The following is a 12,440-nucleotide window of genomic DNA, read 5'->3' on the forward strand; positions in this document are numbered from 1 at the left end:
ATGGATAGCAGAAGACATAAATTAAAATCCACGTACATTTCAGGTCGGAGTAATTATTCTGACACTCAACCGAGTAATTGAGGCACTTGCATGTATGCTGTAAGAAACCAGACTGAAGTCTACATGCACCTATGCAGCCAGAAAACTGGCCAGAGTTCTCGTTTCAATAGAATTTTAATCCCGCTCATCTAAACTCCCATCTCAGTTACTTAATTTTTCACTTTAAAACTACTCATTTTACCCACTCTATATAAGCAAAGCTGTGTGTGTACTCTGCACTAAAAAAAACCAAAACAGTTTCAGCATGCAATATATATTGTGCTTGTGTACTTACTTATTCTGCACAGTCCATTCAGCTTTCAAAATTGTTTTTCAGATTGTTCATGGAGAACTGGGAGATGGCAGAGGGCACAGTTACAAAGCTGATGGGTTAGGTATACCAAAAGAGCAGGAGGTGGGGATAGCAGCCACAAGAGGAGAGGCACTTATGCAGGGCCCTGACATTCTCCCAGCCATCTCAAAACACTGAAAACTCTTCCCAGAAACTACCCACTTCTTTTTAAAACTTTCTCCATAATCATCAGTGATTAAAAAAAAGGTACTGGGTTGTTGTCCTTTTTAAAGCAAAAGACGCAGTTTGAGAATGCCAAATTCTGCACCAGTTTTCAGATTGTGTGCTAAAGCTGCAGTGTACACACAACTTTGCCTACAGAACAGTAAATCAACTGAACAGCTTCTAGCTCCCCTGAAACTCCCCCCCTTCTAGGGCAACAATCAGAACCCCAAACCTATTACCACCACCCTAGGATCTGGTTAGGATTGATACTTTTGACTGCCACCTCCCCAACACAATGACAATCTACCCAATTCCCCTCCCCTTTTTACACCCCAAGTGTATCCATTTGCTCACAGTCCTGGAATTGTAATTGTAACAGTAAGTGCTTGTCTGTTTTAAGGAAAAGAAGTTTTCTGTCTGATATCAGGAGACCTGCCTCATCCACCTCAGCAGCCGTGTTAATGAGGCCTATAGGGGGCAACAGGTGAAGCAGGCCTTGAATTCACAAGAAACACATAGCGCTTTGGAACGCAAGTTGTCTCCCAGGAACATTTTCACCCTTTCCGGGCTTGCTGCGTTCATATTTATATATAGCTCTATTCATGTTATATATAAATATAATCTCTCTCTTTTTATATATAATAAAAAGCACAAGCGGAGTGCTATACACACTTTGTATATAATCTGCAAATGCCGTGCTGTTCTCTCTCTCTCTCTCTCTCAAAAATCATTGTCTTTTCCCGCACACACCCCACCCTCTCCACTCTATTACCACCATCTTCCAAAGCAACACTGCTATTTGGCCTGCTGGTGGGGGAGTTGGCAAGACATTAACAAGGAAAGGCAGGAAAAATCTGCCCCATTTTAAAATAAAACCTTGCCGGCTTTTTCTCCTTTAAAAAAATATCCCCTTCCCCAAATCCAGAATTACCATAATACTTGCACCATAAAAACAACTCCCCCCCTATAAAATTAAAAAAGAAATCAAAACATATTCAAATAAACTTAAACGAAGAACAAAATGCTGCCTTTTGGATCCGATTGGCGCAATGGCAAATTCAAGGGAAGCCAAAAAAAAAAAGGTGATGTGGTCATCAAGGGAGGGACAAGAGCCCAAGCCATTCCACTTCACCCCACCCTCTAATAATATCTGCTGTTTACAGGAGAGCAGAGGCATCCATCACACAAAACCTCCAAATGTGAGTTATCAAGGAAGCCCCCCCCCCGCCCGCTACTGTATGATTCCCAGCAGCATTCAAGAACGTTTGCATTCTAGGGATATGTTCAAGTATTGTATCTTCCCTCCAGCTCCCTCCCCCCAAGTTGGTGGTGTTACATCACTTTTCTCTTCACTCCCCTGGCCCTCTTCTTCCCATTGCCAGCCAATCGGACCTGCAGCGGCTTCTATTCACTCCTCTTTCTGCAGAGCTGAGAAGGAAAGCTTGTTCTCTGGGCACCGTTCAGGGTCCCCGCTCAGCGTCCCAAAGAAAGGGCTATTGTTATTGCATGAGTCAGCGTCTCTGGCTAAGGCACAAGGTGATGTGGCTGAGGGGCAGGCTCCAGCCCCAGGGTCCTCACCCACTGTGGAGGTGGTGCCCCCATTCCCGTTCACCTGGGACTGGGGACAGCTGTTAACACCGCTGCCACCACTGTTGTTGTTGAACTCTGGTGTCTTGGTAACTCTATCAGTAGAGCCCTGTCAAGCACAAGATGATGGCTTTAGAAAAATAGTAAGCAGAACATTTGGGTCCCAGGATATTTACTAGAGGAAAAGATCCGGCACCGGGATCCAGACACTTTTCAGCTGGGGATCGAGGGCTGCTTCTATATGGATCCTCTGCCCAGCATGAAACACTGAGCCCATAGCGATGTCCAAACCAGACTGCAGGGCAAGCTCTTTCACTTCAGAGCCATTTAGCCATCTGTTTCACCATGCCAAATGGTACAGAGCCTTTTCTGTCACATCAGGTGGAGATGTGCAGTAAAAAGAGAGATAGGAATAGTTCTCTGTAGCCATCCACAGTGTCAAATCATGCCCAGACAGCTGGTTTCTACCCAAGGACCAATAGATAGGTGGTGTTAACTGCAGCCTGCCATTCCTTATATTGAAAGGCTTCTTTCACTGGAGATGGGTTAAAACATCACCTTCATTTTACAGATGGAAAACTCAGCCACCACTAGAAAAAAAGGAGCTTAAAATAGATAGGCCCAGAAGATAACTGAGGATTCTTGGCTCTCCAATGCCCATTTCCCAGAGCATGGGGTTAGACCTCCAGGAGCCCTATTTTGCCGCACAGTGTGCTATCCACTATATGGGGTTATGTCTTCAAAGCAAAGGCCTTCCTTTCAGAGTCTGCCTAACAGTGGCCAACATGGAGTGCCCAGATTGTGGGTTACTGCTGGGCAACAAGAAGGAAGGTACCTTTACTTAAGAGCTGCAAAAAGAAGTGGATCCACCTGTTGCATGAAAATGGGCGTGGACACTACACAGGGATCAAGGAGAGCAGGGACACCTACTTGCTTGTTCACTTTCTTGTTTCCTTTGGGGATTTTTCCAGAGCCATCACGGCCACGGCTGCAAAAGAAAAGGTGCAACAGCTCAAGTTCACTAATGGAAAGGAGGTTTTTCAATCTTTTTCTGAATGATGATGCAGAGTTGTGAAATAAAACTTTGATCAGTTTCTTATTAGTAGCACACTTCACAATTGCACGTTTCTGGAAAGATCTGGCAGGGCCAAACATTGAATTTTGGTATTGAACAGTTTGAGATATTGACTTTTCAAGAAATTTACAGACAGCTTAAGATGGATAAGAGGACCAGGGAAGGGGGACATTTTTTAACAATTTGGTTTGACTTTATTAATTTTGTAAACACACAATATGAAGGCCCAGCCCTGCCTGCAGCGTTCAATCAAATCTGGAATTACTAAATCAAGCGTTCCATATTCTTACTCCCTCTTATAAGTTCCTAAGAAGAAGAAAGATAAAATAGAAATTGAGTTTTGTTAAAAGAATTATTTTATTATTTCACAAGAATGTAATGAAATGGTATGCCTTGAAATAATGAAATGTTATTGACATGTAACTGAAGATAATTTATACCTGTTACTTTTCTTGTTTCTTTTTCAGTTTTTGATTTTATATAAATACTGATTGTTTGGAAAATTAATTTTTAAAAAACTAATGGAAACATGTCAATTTATAATGTTGCCCACCCAAAGTAATAGTTACTGCATTGTTTTAACACAGGAGTGGGGAACCAAATTCATAGAATCATAGAATAGTAGAGTTGGAAGGGGCCTATAAGGGCATCAAGTCCAACCCCCTGCTCAATGCAGAAATCCAGCTTAAAGCGTACCCAACCAATTGATTAAGGTTTGTAAATAGCCTCTTACCCAGGGTAAGATAAAATCATGTCCAGGCAGAGAAGCTTTCCAAAAATAGGGTCTTTTAGGCCAGTAACTGGCAGAGATACACAGGGACAGGCTGGCTAGTAAAAATTGTTGGCTAGAAACTTGTGTTGATTTATTTGCCAAATTACACAGATCATCAATATGAAAGGATGAATATTATTATACTTAATATACTAATTGCCCTTTGGCTCATCTTGTCCCTGCGCTGTTCCCATTCAAGCTGGCAATTAAAGAAATGTTCTAACTTTTAAGGACTAGTGACTGAAACTGCTCAGTTTCCTCTTTCCTCCCTACGCCTCTCTCTTTTTGTGACATGTCTTTTAGACTGTAACCCTATAGCCATGGACTTTCTTATCTGTCATCTGTGCAGAGCACTTTGTAAATGTTAGGCACTTCATAAAATAATATTACACGAAAATCAAAGTTATTTTCTTTTCAAGCCCTCACCCAGTTCCTCTCCTGCCAGTGTTGAGGAACAAATACACAGGGAATAATTTGGTACATTTATAATTAGGGCTTTAACAAAAGCTTTAAGCTGCAATCCTAAGCCATGATTGGCAGCAGTGGGGAGCAATGTGAAACAGCAGGACTGAGGTTCTTGTAGCTCTAATATTATAGGAAGGAATGAAAAGAGAATATATCTGAAATGGTCCTTCTATTAAGGATTGACGGCTTGAGTTTAATGAAGTATAAGTTCAATCAATCAATCTTACAGTCAATTACCAGCATAGAGACCATAAGGGAAACCACATAAAACATATTATCCAAATATAAAAAATAGAATAAAATAAAATGAAATAAGTGTGTTCAAAAATTGCCTTTTATTTCTCAAAAGGCACCTATTTAAATGCAAAAATTATTAATCAATCAATTGGTTAAAAAGGCAGACTCATTCAACCTAAATGTTTACATCACCTGATAGCTTAAGCCTGATTCATTTTAAGGTGATTTAAGATCTTTCATCTTCCTCTGGATTTCCCCATACTCAATCCTGACTCAACAGTTCTCTCCTTTCTTGCCATTACTGTTAAGGCTCATCTTCTCTTTCCATAGTTAGGTATAGAATCCACGAGCCAGGCTTCCCACCTCTCACTAGGAACCCCAGCATCTCAAAAATGCTGCAGGGAACAAGGGGTGGAAAAAACCCCATTTCTGACAGCAGCTATTTGAAGCCAAGGCAACCCACTCCGGTGGTACTTACCCTTTCCCTGGGCCTCCAACTGACACTACTTGCATGCCAAAGGAGCCCTGTCCCCGGGAGGGCTTGCTTCCTGCCCACTGGCCCACCACCATACCAGCAATCTCCAATTTGCCTCCTTGTGGCGGGATAGGATGGAGACCTAGAGGAAGGGAAGATTCAATAAGCAACAAAGCAGCGTGGGCTGGCTGGCACCTGGTCTGATCACCTGTACCCAGTTGTAGGTCCAAAAGTCTTAAGCATGGGTTGAAAAGAGGTATATCTGTGTTTGCATAGTTTTCCCCATATGTAGCAAAGAAGAGAAGCAAGTGCCATGGATAAGGGCTCCACTGCAGAGATTATGAGCCAGCAAAAATGTTTCTGGGACTGTGCTACTTTGGACTGCAGATGGGGAATAGCTTGGCTCAATGCCTCCTCTTAAAAAAAACACCACCCTTGAACATTAAAAAAAGAGAGGGAGCCAAGAAGAGGAAGTACATGCAAGATCAAGAGTTTCTTGCCTGAGGCAAATAGGATATGAAGTAACTCACAAGGTCTGGTTCCCTATTTATTTATTTATTTATTTATTTAAAACATTTCTAACCCGTTTTATCTTTCAAGAAACTCAAAGCGGCGAACAATTTCAATATAAAAACATAAATACAATATACATAATAAACTATAATCACTTACAAAAAATAAATATACTAAAACTACATAATAACATATACATGTTATCATAATCTATTAAAATTAGAACATTACCATTCCTCATTTAAGTTAAACACCATTTCTCCTTAAAAATTTTCCTATTCTTATTCCTATTCCTTATTTAAGTTGAACGCCACCCGGAATAGGAATGTCTTAACCTGGCGACGGAATGCCAAAAGCGAAGAAGTCAATTGCACCTCAACTGGTAATGAGTTCCAAAGTGTAGGGGCGATGACAGAGAACGCTCTATCTCTAGTTCCCGAAAGATGGACTTGTGAAACTGAGGGAATCACAAGAAGGGACTCATCAGAAGATCTCAGGGGGCGGGAGGGTTCATAAAATGACATCCGATCGGACAAATAAACAGGGCCCAAACCGTATAGGGCTTTAAAGGTTAAGACCAGCACCTTGAATTGAGATTGGAAGCTAACTGGCAGCCAGTGGAGCTGTTGTAACAAGGGGGTTGTGTGGGTTCGAGGACCAGCCCCCGTCAGCATTCTCGCTGCTGCACATTGAACCAATTTAAGCTTCCGAACTGTCTTCAAGGGCAGCCCCACGTAGAGTGCGTTGCAGTAGTCCAACCGGGATGTAACTAAGGCATGTGTAACCTTCGTCAGATCAGACGTCTCTAGAAACGGGCGCAGTTGGCGAACCAGTCTTAATTGGGCAAAGGCGCTCCTGGACACGGCCGAAACCTGAGCATCCAGATTCAAAGCCGAGTCCAGAAGCACACCCAAACTGCGAACCTGAGTCTTCAGGGGGAGTGTAACCCCGTCCAACACAGGTAGATTCCCTATTTCCAGGTTTGTCCCACGATTGACGAAAAGCACTTCTGTCTTGTCTGGATTTAATTTCAACCTATTGACCTTCATCCAATCCATCACTGAGGACAGGCACTGGTTCAGGGGTTGGACGGCATCTTTGGCGTCAGGAGGGAAGGAGAAATAAAGCTAGGTGTCATCTGCATATTGATGATATCGGACTCCAAACCTCCAAATGATCTCACCCAGCGGCTGCATATAGATATTAAATAACAAAGGAGACAGAACAGAACCCTATCTGCCAGGAGAAGCAGGATATACGTAATATGAAACAAACTAATAGTAAACTGGAGACACAGCTGCTAACCTGTGAAGCCTCTGGTCCTTCCAGGGGCTGGAGGCTGAACAGAACCAATGGTGCGAGGGTAGAAAGGCATTGGGTAAAAGGGTGGGGCCATAGAAGACACAAAAGGTGGAGGTGGGAGTAGAGGAGGTGGGGCCTGACGGTTGAGGTTGATGCCTTCTAGAATGCTCTGCCTCATCTTCTCCACCTTGGACACCTGTTCATTCTGTGATTGAGGAGAGGTAAGAGGGAGACAGAAATAACAGAACTCGCGTCTGATGGTGTTACAGGAGTGCCAGACACTACCTGTCCCTATATCACTGCAGTTTGGTAAAACAGTATCAGATCTTGGCTACCTCAATGTCAAACAGTAGTGTAACTAGGGTGGTCAATAGGGACACCAGCCCTGGGTATAAGCTGGACAAGGATGCCAAAGGCAAAGATCATGCAATGTATTGACAGTTATTCAAATATACCGTGGAGGTTAAGCACTTTAACTCCCCTGCTTGAAATCAGTAGGCCTTAAAAATGCTGAAATTGAGCTGGATTGGCCTGTTATGTATGTGTGTTTTTTCCAGCATGAAGTAATTAAGCATGTTCTCAAGATAGTAGATGAAAAGCTAGATACCAGTTTGCTCAGAGGCAGCAAGCCAGGCAGTGTGGAAGTGTTGTAGTTTCTCATTGGCTATGTCCTTACAGTCTAACAATACACAAAAAAACACATTCAGCTATTGAATACTGCTGGTGGGTGGGTGTTGGGGGTGAGGGAAAAGAAAAACTAAAGGCATCATGCAGTAGCAGCCAGGGGAGTTTTTCCTTTTCTTTTTCACACAATATACTCCAAGAAGCAGTCTGAGAACATTCAGCAGCAACACTCTTAGAGGTCTCTCAGCTGCCCCAATGCTGCTTCTAGGAGGGAAACATGTGTGTACGTAAACATGGGAGCTTGTCCTGGGCATTAGGAATGACTAGATGTGGCACTGAATCAAAGACTGCTGCAATTAAACGGCAACTGAGAAAGTTGGCAGCTGAATCAACCACTATGCCCCAACTCTCTTCCAGGAGTGCTAGCACTTACCTGTCCATCACACAGGTCTATCAGTGGTGCCTTCTCCCACGTGGCTTTGATAAGCTTGCTCTGGAACAGCTTCCCATCAAAGTAGATCCATGGACAGCAATGCTCCCAGGGCACGGGCTGCCCGCAAGCATCATTGGCAAAGAGGGCTGTGTCCACCCCACTCATAAACAGAGCAGCCAGCTGAACTCCCCGAGGATCTAATTTCTCAATCTGCAGCAGAAGCAACATGTCTTGGCCTTCAGGGAGATCATTTTAATAACGGCCCCCACTTTGCCATTCAGTCCTGAGGGTGGTATTCAACTAACCCATCTCATCAGCACAAGGATTACTGCTAGCGCAATGGGACTTTCCCTCACTCATCCTCCTCCTGTGCTCTCCCCAAATCTGCTCTGAAGAGTTGGGGGAACTCCTAGAACAGATTTAGGGAGCATGCGGGGGGGGGAGTTCCACTGCATAAGCAGAAATTCTTGCACTGACAGAACTTACTTAGCGCTATACAGAATACAACCCATCCTGAAAGTTTGTATTTATATATAATGCAGGGCATAGCAACAATGATGTTGAGGGTGAAAAGTAACAGATACGGTTTGGAGCTCCTATTCTGACCTCCAAACTCAACAGAGACAGGCTTGCTCATATAATCATCATAGAGTTAAAAAGTGAACAGCCGATCCCTCCAAAGTGCCTTATCAGCAGGTCCCTGCTCACACCAACCCCTGTAGAGAGTAATCTACTACACGATGTGCCAGAAGCAGACAGCAAGTGCAAACAAAGTGTGGGACACCAACGAGGCTGTGGGGTAGGTGGCTCACTTGCTCACGTCTCCTGGGACTACGTCACAAGGACAAAAACCCATTATTGCAAACCTCATCTCATCTCAGGGGACTTTCAGTGAATTAAGCAAAAGACGTCCATCCCCAAAGAAAATGTGTTAGGGCACAGGCCTGCTTCACCAAATATTCCCATATCTCATCATCCCTTATCTGCCAGAGGACTCTCTGCATCCCAAATGTTTAGTGGTTCCACATCAGCAATGTACTTTGGAGGGGCACTGCACAACTTGGTATTGTAGTCTCATTCTCTCTTAACCATGTTTGGCACCTTTCTACCAACCCCTTGCTTTTAAAATATTCATTTTTTAAAAAAAGGAACAAAAATAATAAAAACAAAGTGCGTAAAAGTGTCTACCTTCACTTCTTTTCCTCCCCAGGGAGCACCTACACCCTTATTCCCTCCCTCCATACTTAAGATAATAAGCAGTAGGGCTCTCTTCTGGAAGGCAGGGTTCTGGCTCTCATGTGGACCTGAGCCTCAGCATTTTTCTTTCTTTAACAAAAGAAGTACTGGCTCTACTTCCTTTGACAGTTTTTAAAGCTTACAGTGGCACTCCTATAACACCTCTAAACATTATGCCACTGGCTTTACACTTGCTTTACATCAAACTCCTCTGCTTAAAAGTGTACGCTATCCATTGTAATACATACAAGTTGACTTTACATGTATATAAATCGCACATTTTACGTCTTGTCACAAACAACAGAAGGACATAGTAAACCTGTTTCTGGACTGAACGCTTGTGGTTGAATGTCCCTGCACAAAAAAGGTCCCCTGTTCATAGAAAACTAGAATATCAGAAAGAAGGCCAAGATATTGGACTAGAACTCTTCCTCCACCACCCCTGTATACTAATTCTCTATGTACCGTATATTCTGGCGTATAAGACGACTTTTTAACCCAGGAAAATCTTCTCAAAAGTCGGGGGTCGTCTTATACGCCGGGTGCTGAAAAAGAGCTGGAAAATTAAGTCAAAAAATGACGGAGAAGAAGGGGCAATGGCAGCCGTATGCTGTTGAACTGGGGAGAAACTGCCCAGCACAGGCTCGCAGGAGCAGCTGCGGGGCCAATAGCCGCACTAGCGGCTCTGAAAAAGAAAAACCCCAGGAAGGGACGGCCAGGAGAATACTGTGAAGTGTAAGGCAGCAGGGACAAGCAGCCGACGGCACCGACTGCAGAGCTCTCCGCGGCGGAATTTAAAGCAGCGGAGTGCGGCTAAGGAAAAAGAATCTCTCTAATGAGAGAGCTGCAGCCGCAGGCTCCCATGGAGCGCGGCAATACCCGGGCAAGCTAAAAAGAGGTGGCGGGGAAAGGCAGGGAGCCGCAGCCGCAAGCTCCCGCCTGAGAGAGAACCGCAGCCACGGTCTCTCCAACGACGCCACAGAACGCGGCTTGAGGCAGCCCAGCCCAGAAAAGCCGCTACGGGAAAGTCACAGCCGCAAGCTCGCAAGGGCTGTGACAGAACTCAGGGGGAAAAGCTCGGAAATGGCCAAAGCTCTAGGGGCCGTCAGACAATCAACAGGGAAAATAAACTGCCCGGGTAAATGAAATAAGCTGAAATAAGCAGTGAAAAGCAAGACAGGGGAAGGGAAGGACTAGGGAGACACACAAGAAACACTACCTCCGCACCCTGTCAAACAAACACACAAACAAATACTTAGCTAAATGCTACGCTATAGGATCTCAATCTTGTTCATAGGAAGGCAAGAATGAACTGGAGAGTGGGAGGGGCCTGATGCCCCTAGTCTTGACTTCAAAGACATTCTTGCCTTCGCACGATAGGCTTTGTATACAACAACCAGCCAATTGCCGGTAAGGTACATCGCTTGCATGTCATAAGCAGGGGTAGTCTTATACGGCGAGTATATCCCAAACTCTATATTTTAACTGGAAAAGTTGGGGGTCGTCTTATACGCCCAGTCGTCTTATACACCGGAATATACGGTACAAGGAATGTACATAGCCATCACCTGCAGTCTGAAATGGAACAATCCAAGCAAAGTCTCATCTGCCATTTGTGAGAAGAATATGAAATTTCAGATTTTATACAATTAGAACTTTAGGGGCACTAAGAGGAGACAGGGTGAATGACTGAGTGAGTGAGTGAAAGGCAGCACACATGATTCCATGCATATGAAAATGCAGAAAGATTTTTCATCTCATGGTCAAGAACAGGGTTCCCCTTCCTCACCCCACGTGCTTTAATCCACGGGGCCTCATTCTGATTTCCTAGAAGAGGAAAGGGGAACCTGGTGCCCTCCAAATGCTATTGGACCTCTCATCAGCCGCAGCAGGCATGGCCAATGGCCAGGGGTTATGGGAGTCGGTAGTCCAGCAACATTTGGGAGGACCAGAGTCCCCACCCCTGCCTACAAGCACAAATACTGCAAGGGTCAGATCCAAGCTCAACCTTACCTTCAGTTCTTGAAGCTGATCTGGCTCATATAGCTGAGCAGATACAGCTTGTGCCAGGAAGGCATCCAACTCATGTCTGTGTAGGATCCGGCCTCCAGGCCATTGTATCATGTATCTTAAAAAAGAAACGACAGAATATACAAGTCAAAAGAGTTACTCCACCACACACCGAGGAGGAAAGGAAACCCAAAGGTCACTTCTCTGCGAAACCTTTGAACAGCAGGTTACAAGCATTTTAGTAGGAATTCAGCATTTTCTTTAAAAAAAAGTTAGAATCTAGACTTTGTGTTTTCTTGAACTCTCAAAATGGGTAGATAGAATGCATTTCAGTAGAATACATTTTGAGCTTTATACAATTGGTGCTCCACACTCACAACAGCCATGACCTATTAACTAGCAGAATCCTGCACTCACACCTTCACAGATGGTCAGGATCTCTATCATCCCCACATTTACTATTAGAAAAGACTTCCACCCCAAAGTCAGATTGACTAGCAAGTCTGAATAGTTCTGCCTTCAAGTAAAGGAGGAGAGTGGGATTAATAAATAAGTGTAACAACAAGGTGGTGATGGAAGAACCTAAGACAATGCAAACCAATATTTACAAAAGGTTCTAATGCATTTTGGGCCTTGTATCTCTGGAGATATACAGCAAGGCCCCGCTTTACGGTGCTTCGCTAATGCGGTGGTCTCAATTAGACGCAATTAGACTAAAGCCCCACTCATACAGCGCTTGTTCCGCTTTTACGGCTGTTTTCGGGTGTCGCACGCCACTCTATTCAATGAGTTCTGCTTTTCAGAGTTTTTCGCTCTTCGGCGGGGGTCCAGAACGTAACCTGCCATATGAGTTGGGCCCTACTGTATATATATATTTATCAGAGCAGCTGATGAAGGCGGAAACCAAAATGTTTTGTCACATAAAAAATGTTTTGTTAATCTCAGCAACATGTGTGCATTTATATATGTGCGTGCACGCACGCACACCCACACCCGAGCTCTAAAAAAAGTTTACATATACATCTTTGTACAAAAATTATTCTGTTGCAGATAAGATGAAGCTCAACTACACATCAGGATACTTTCACAAGTTACAACATTTCTCTCCCATCCTTCCTCCCAGAAGTTCAGGACAGTGTAAAACCCCCTACACAC

General features: G+C 44.0%; 1 protein-coding gene across 2 annotated transcripts in view; it reads right to left on the bottom strand.

The window, feature by feature from the left end:
• Nucleotides 1-1,431: 1,431 nt before the first annotated feature.
• The window catches only part of FAM120C (family with sequence similarity 120 member C), a 32,890-nt gene continuing 21,881 nt past the window's right edge, over nt 1,432-12,440 (bottom strand). Inside the window, exons 11-16 of one of the 2 annotated variants that reach the window (XM_061614109.1) lie at nt 11,289-11,403; nt 8,040-8,249; nt 6,986-7,187; nt 5,171-5,309; nt 3,074-3,131; nt 1,432-2,252 (exon numbers count right to left, since the gene is read on the bottom strand). In XM_061614109.1, coding sequence (XP_061470093.1) covers nt 1,965-2,252; nt 3,074-3,131; nt 5,171-5,309; nt 6,986-7,187; nt 8,040-8,249; nt 11,289-11,403 — 1,012 coding nt within the window. In that variant the 3' untranslated portion in view covers nt 1,432-1,964. Of the gene's footprint in view, nt 2,253-3,073; nt 3,132-3,407; nt 3,525-5,170; nt 5,310-6,985; nt 7,188-8,039; nt 8,250-11,288; nt 11,404-12,440 lie in introns of those variants that run through there. The other variant, XM_061614110.1, reaches the window with a different exon arrangement.

This window comes from Rhineura floridana, chromosome 3 (genome assembly GCF_030035675.1).
Source record: "Rhineura floridana isolate rRhiFlo1 chromosome 3, rRhiFlo1.hap2, whole genome shotgun sequence".
NCBI classification, from domain to species: domain Eukaryota; kingdom Metazoa; phylum Chordata; class Lepidosauria; order Squamata; family Rhineuridae; genus Rhineura; species Rhineura floridana.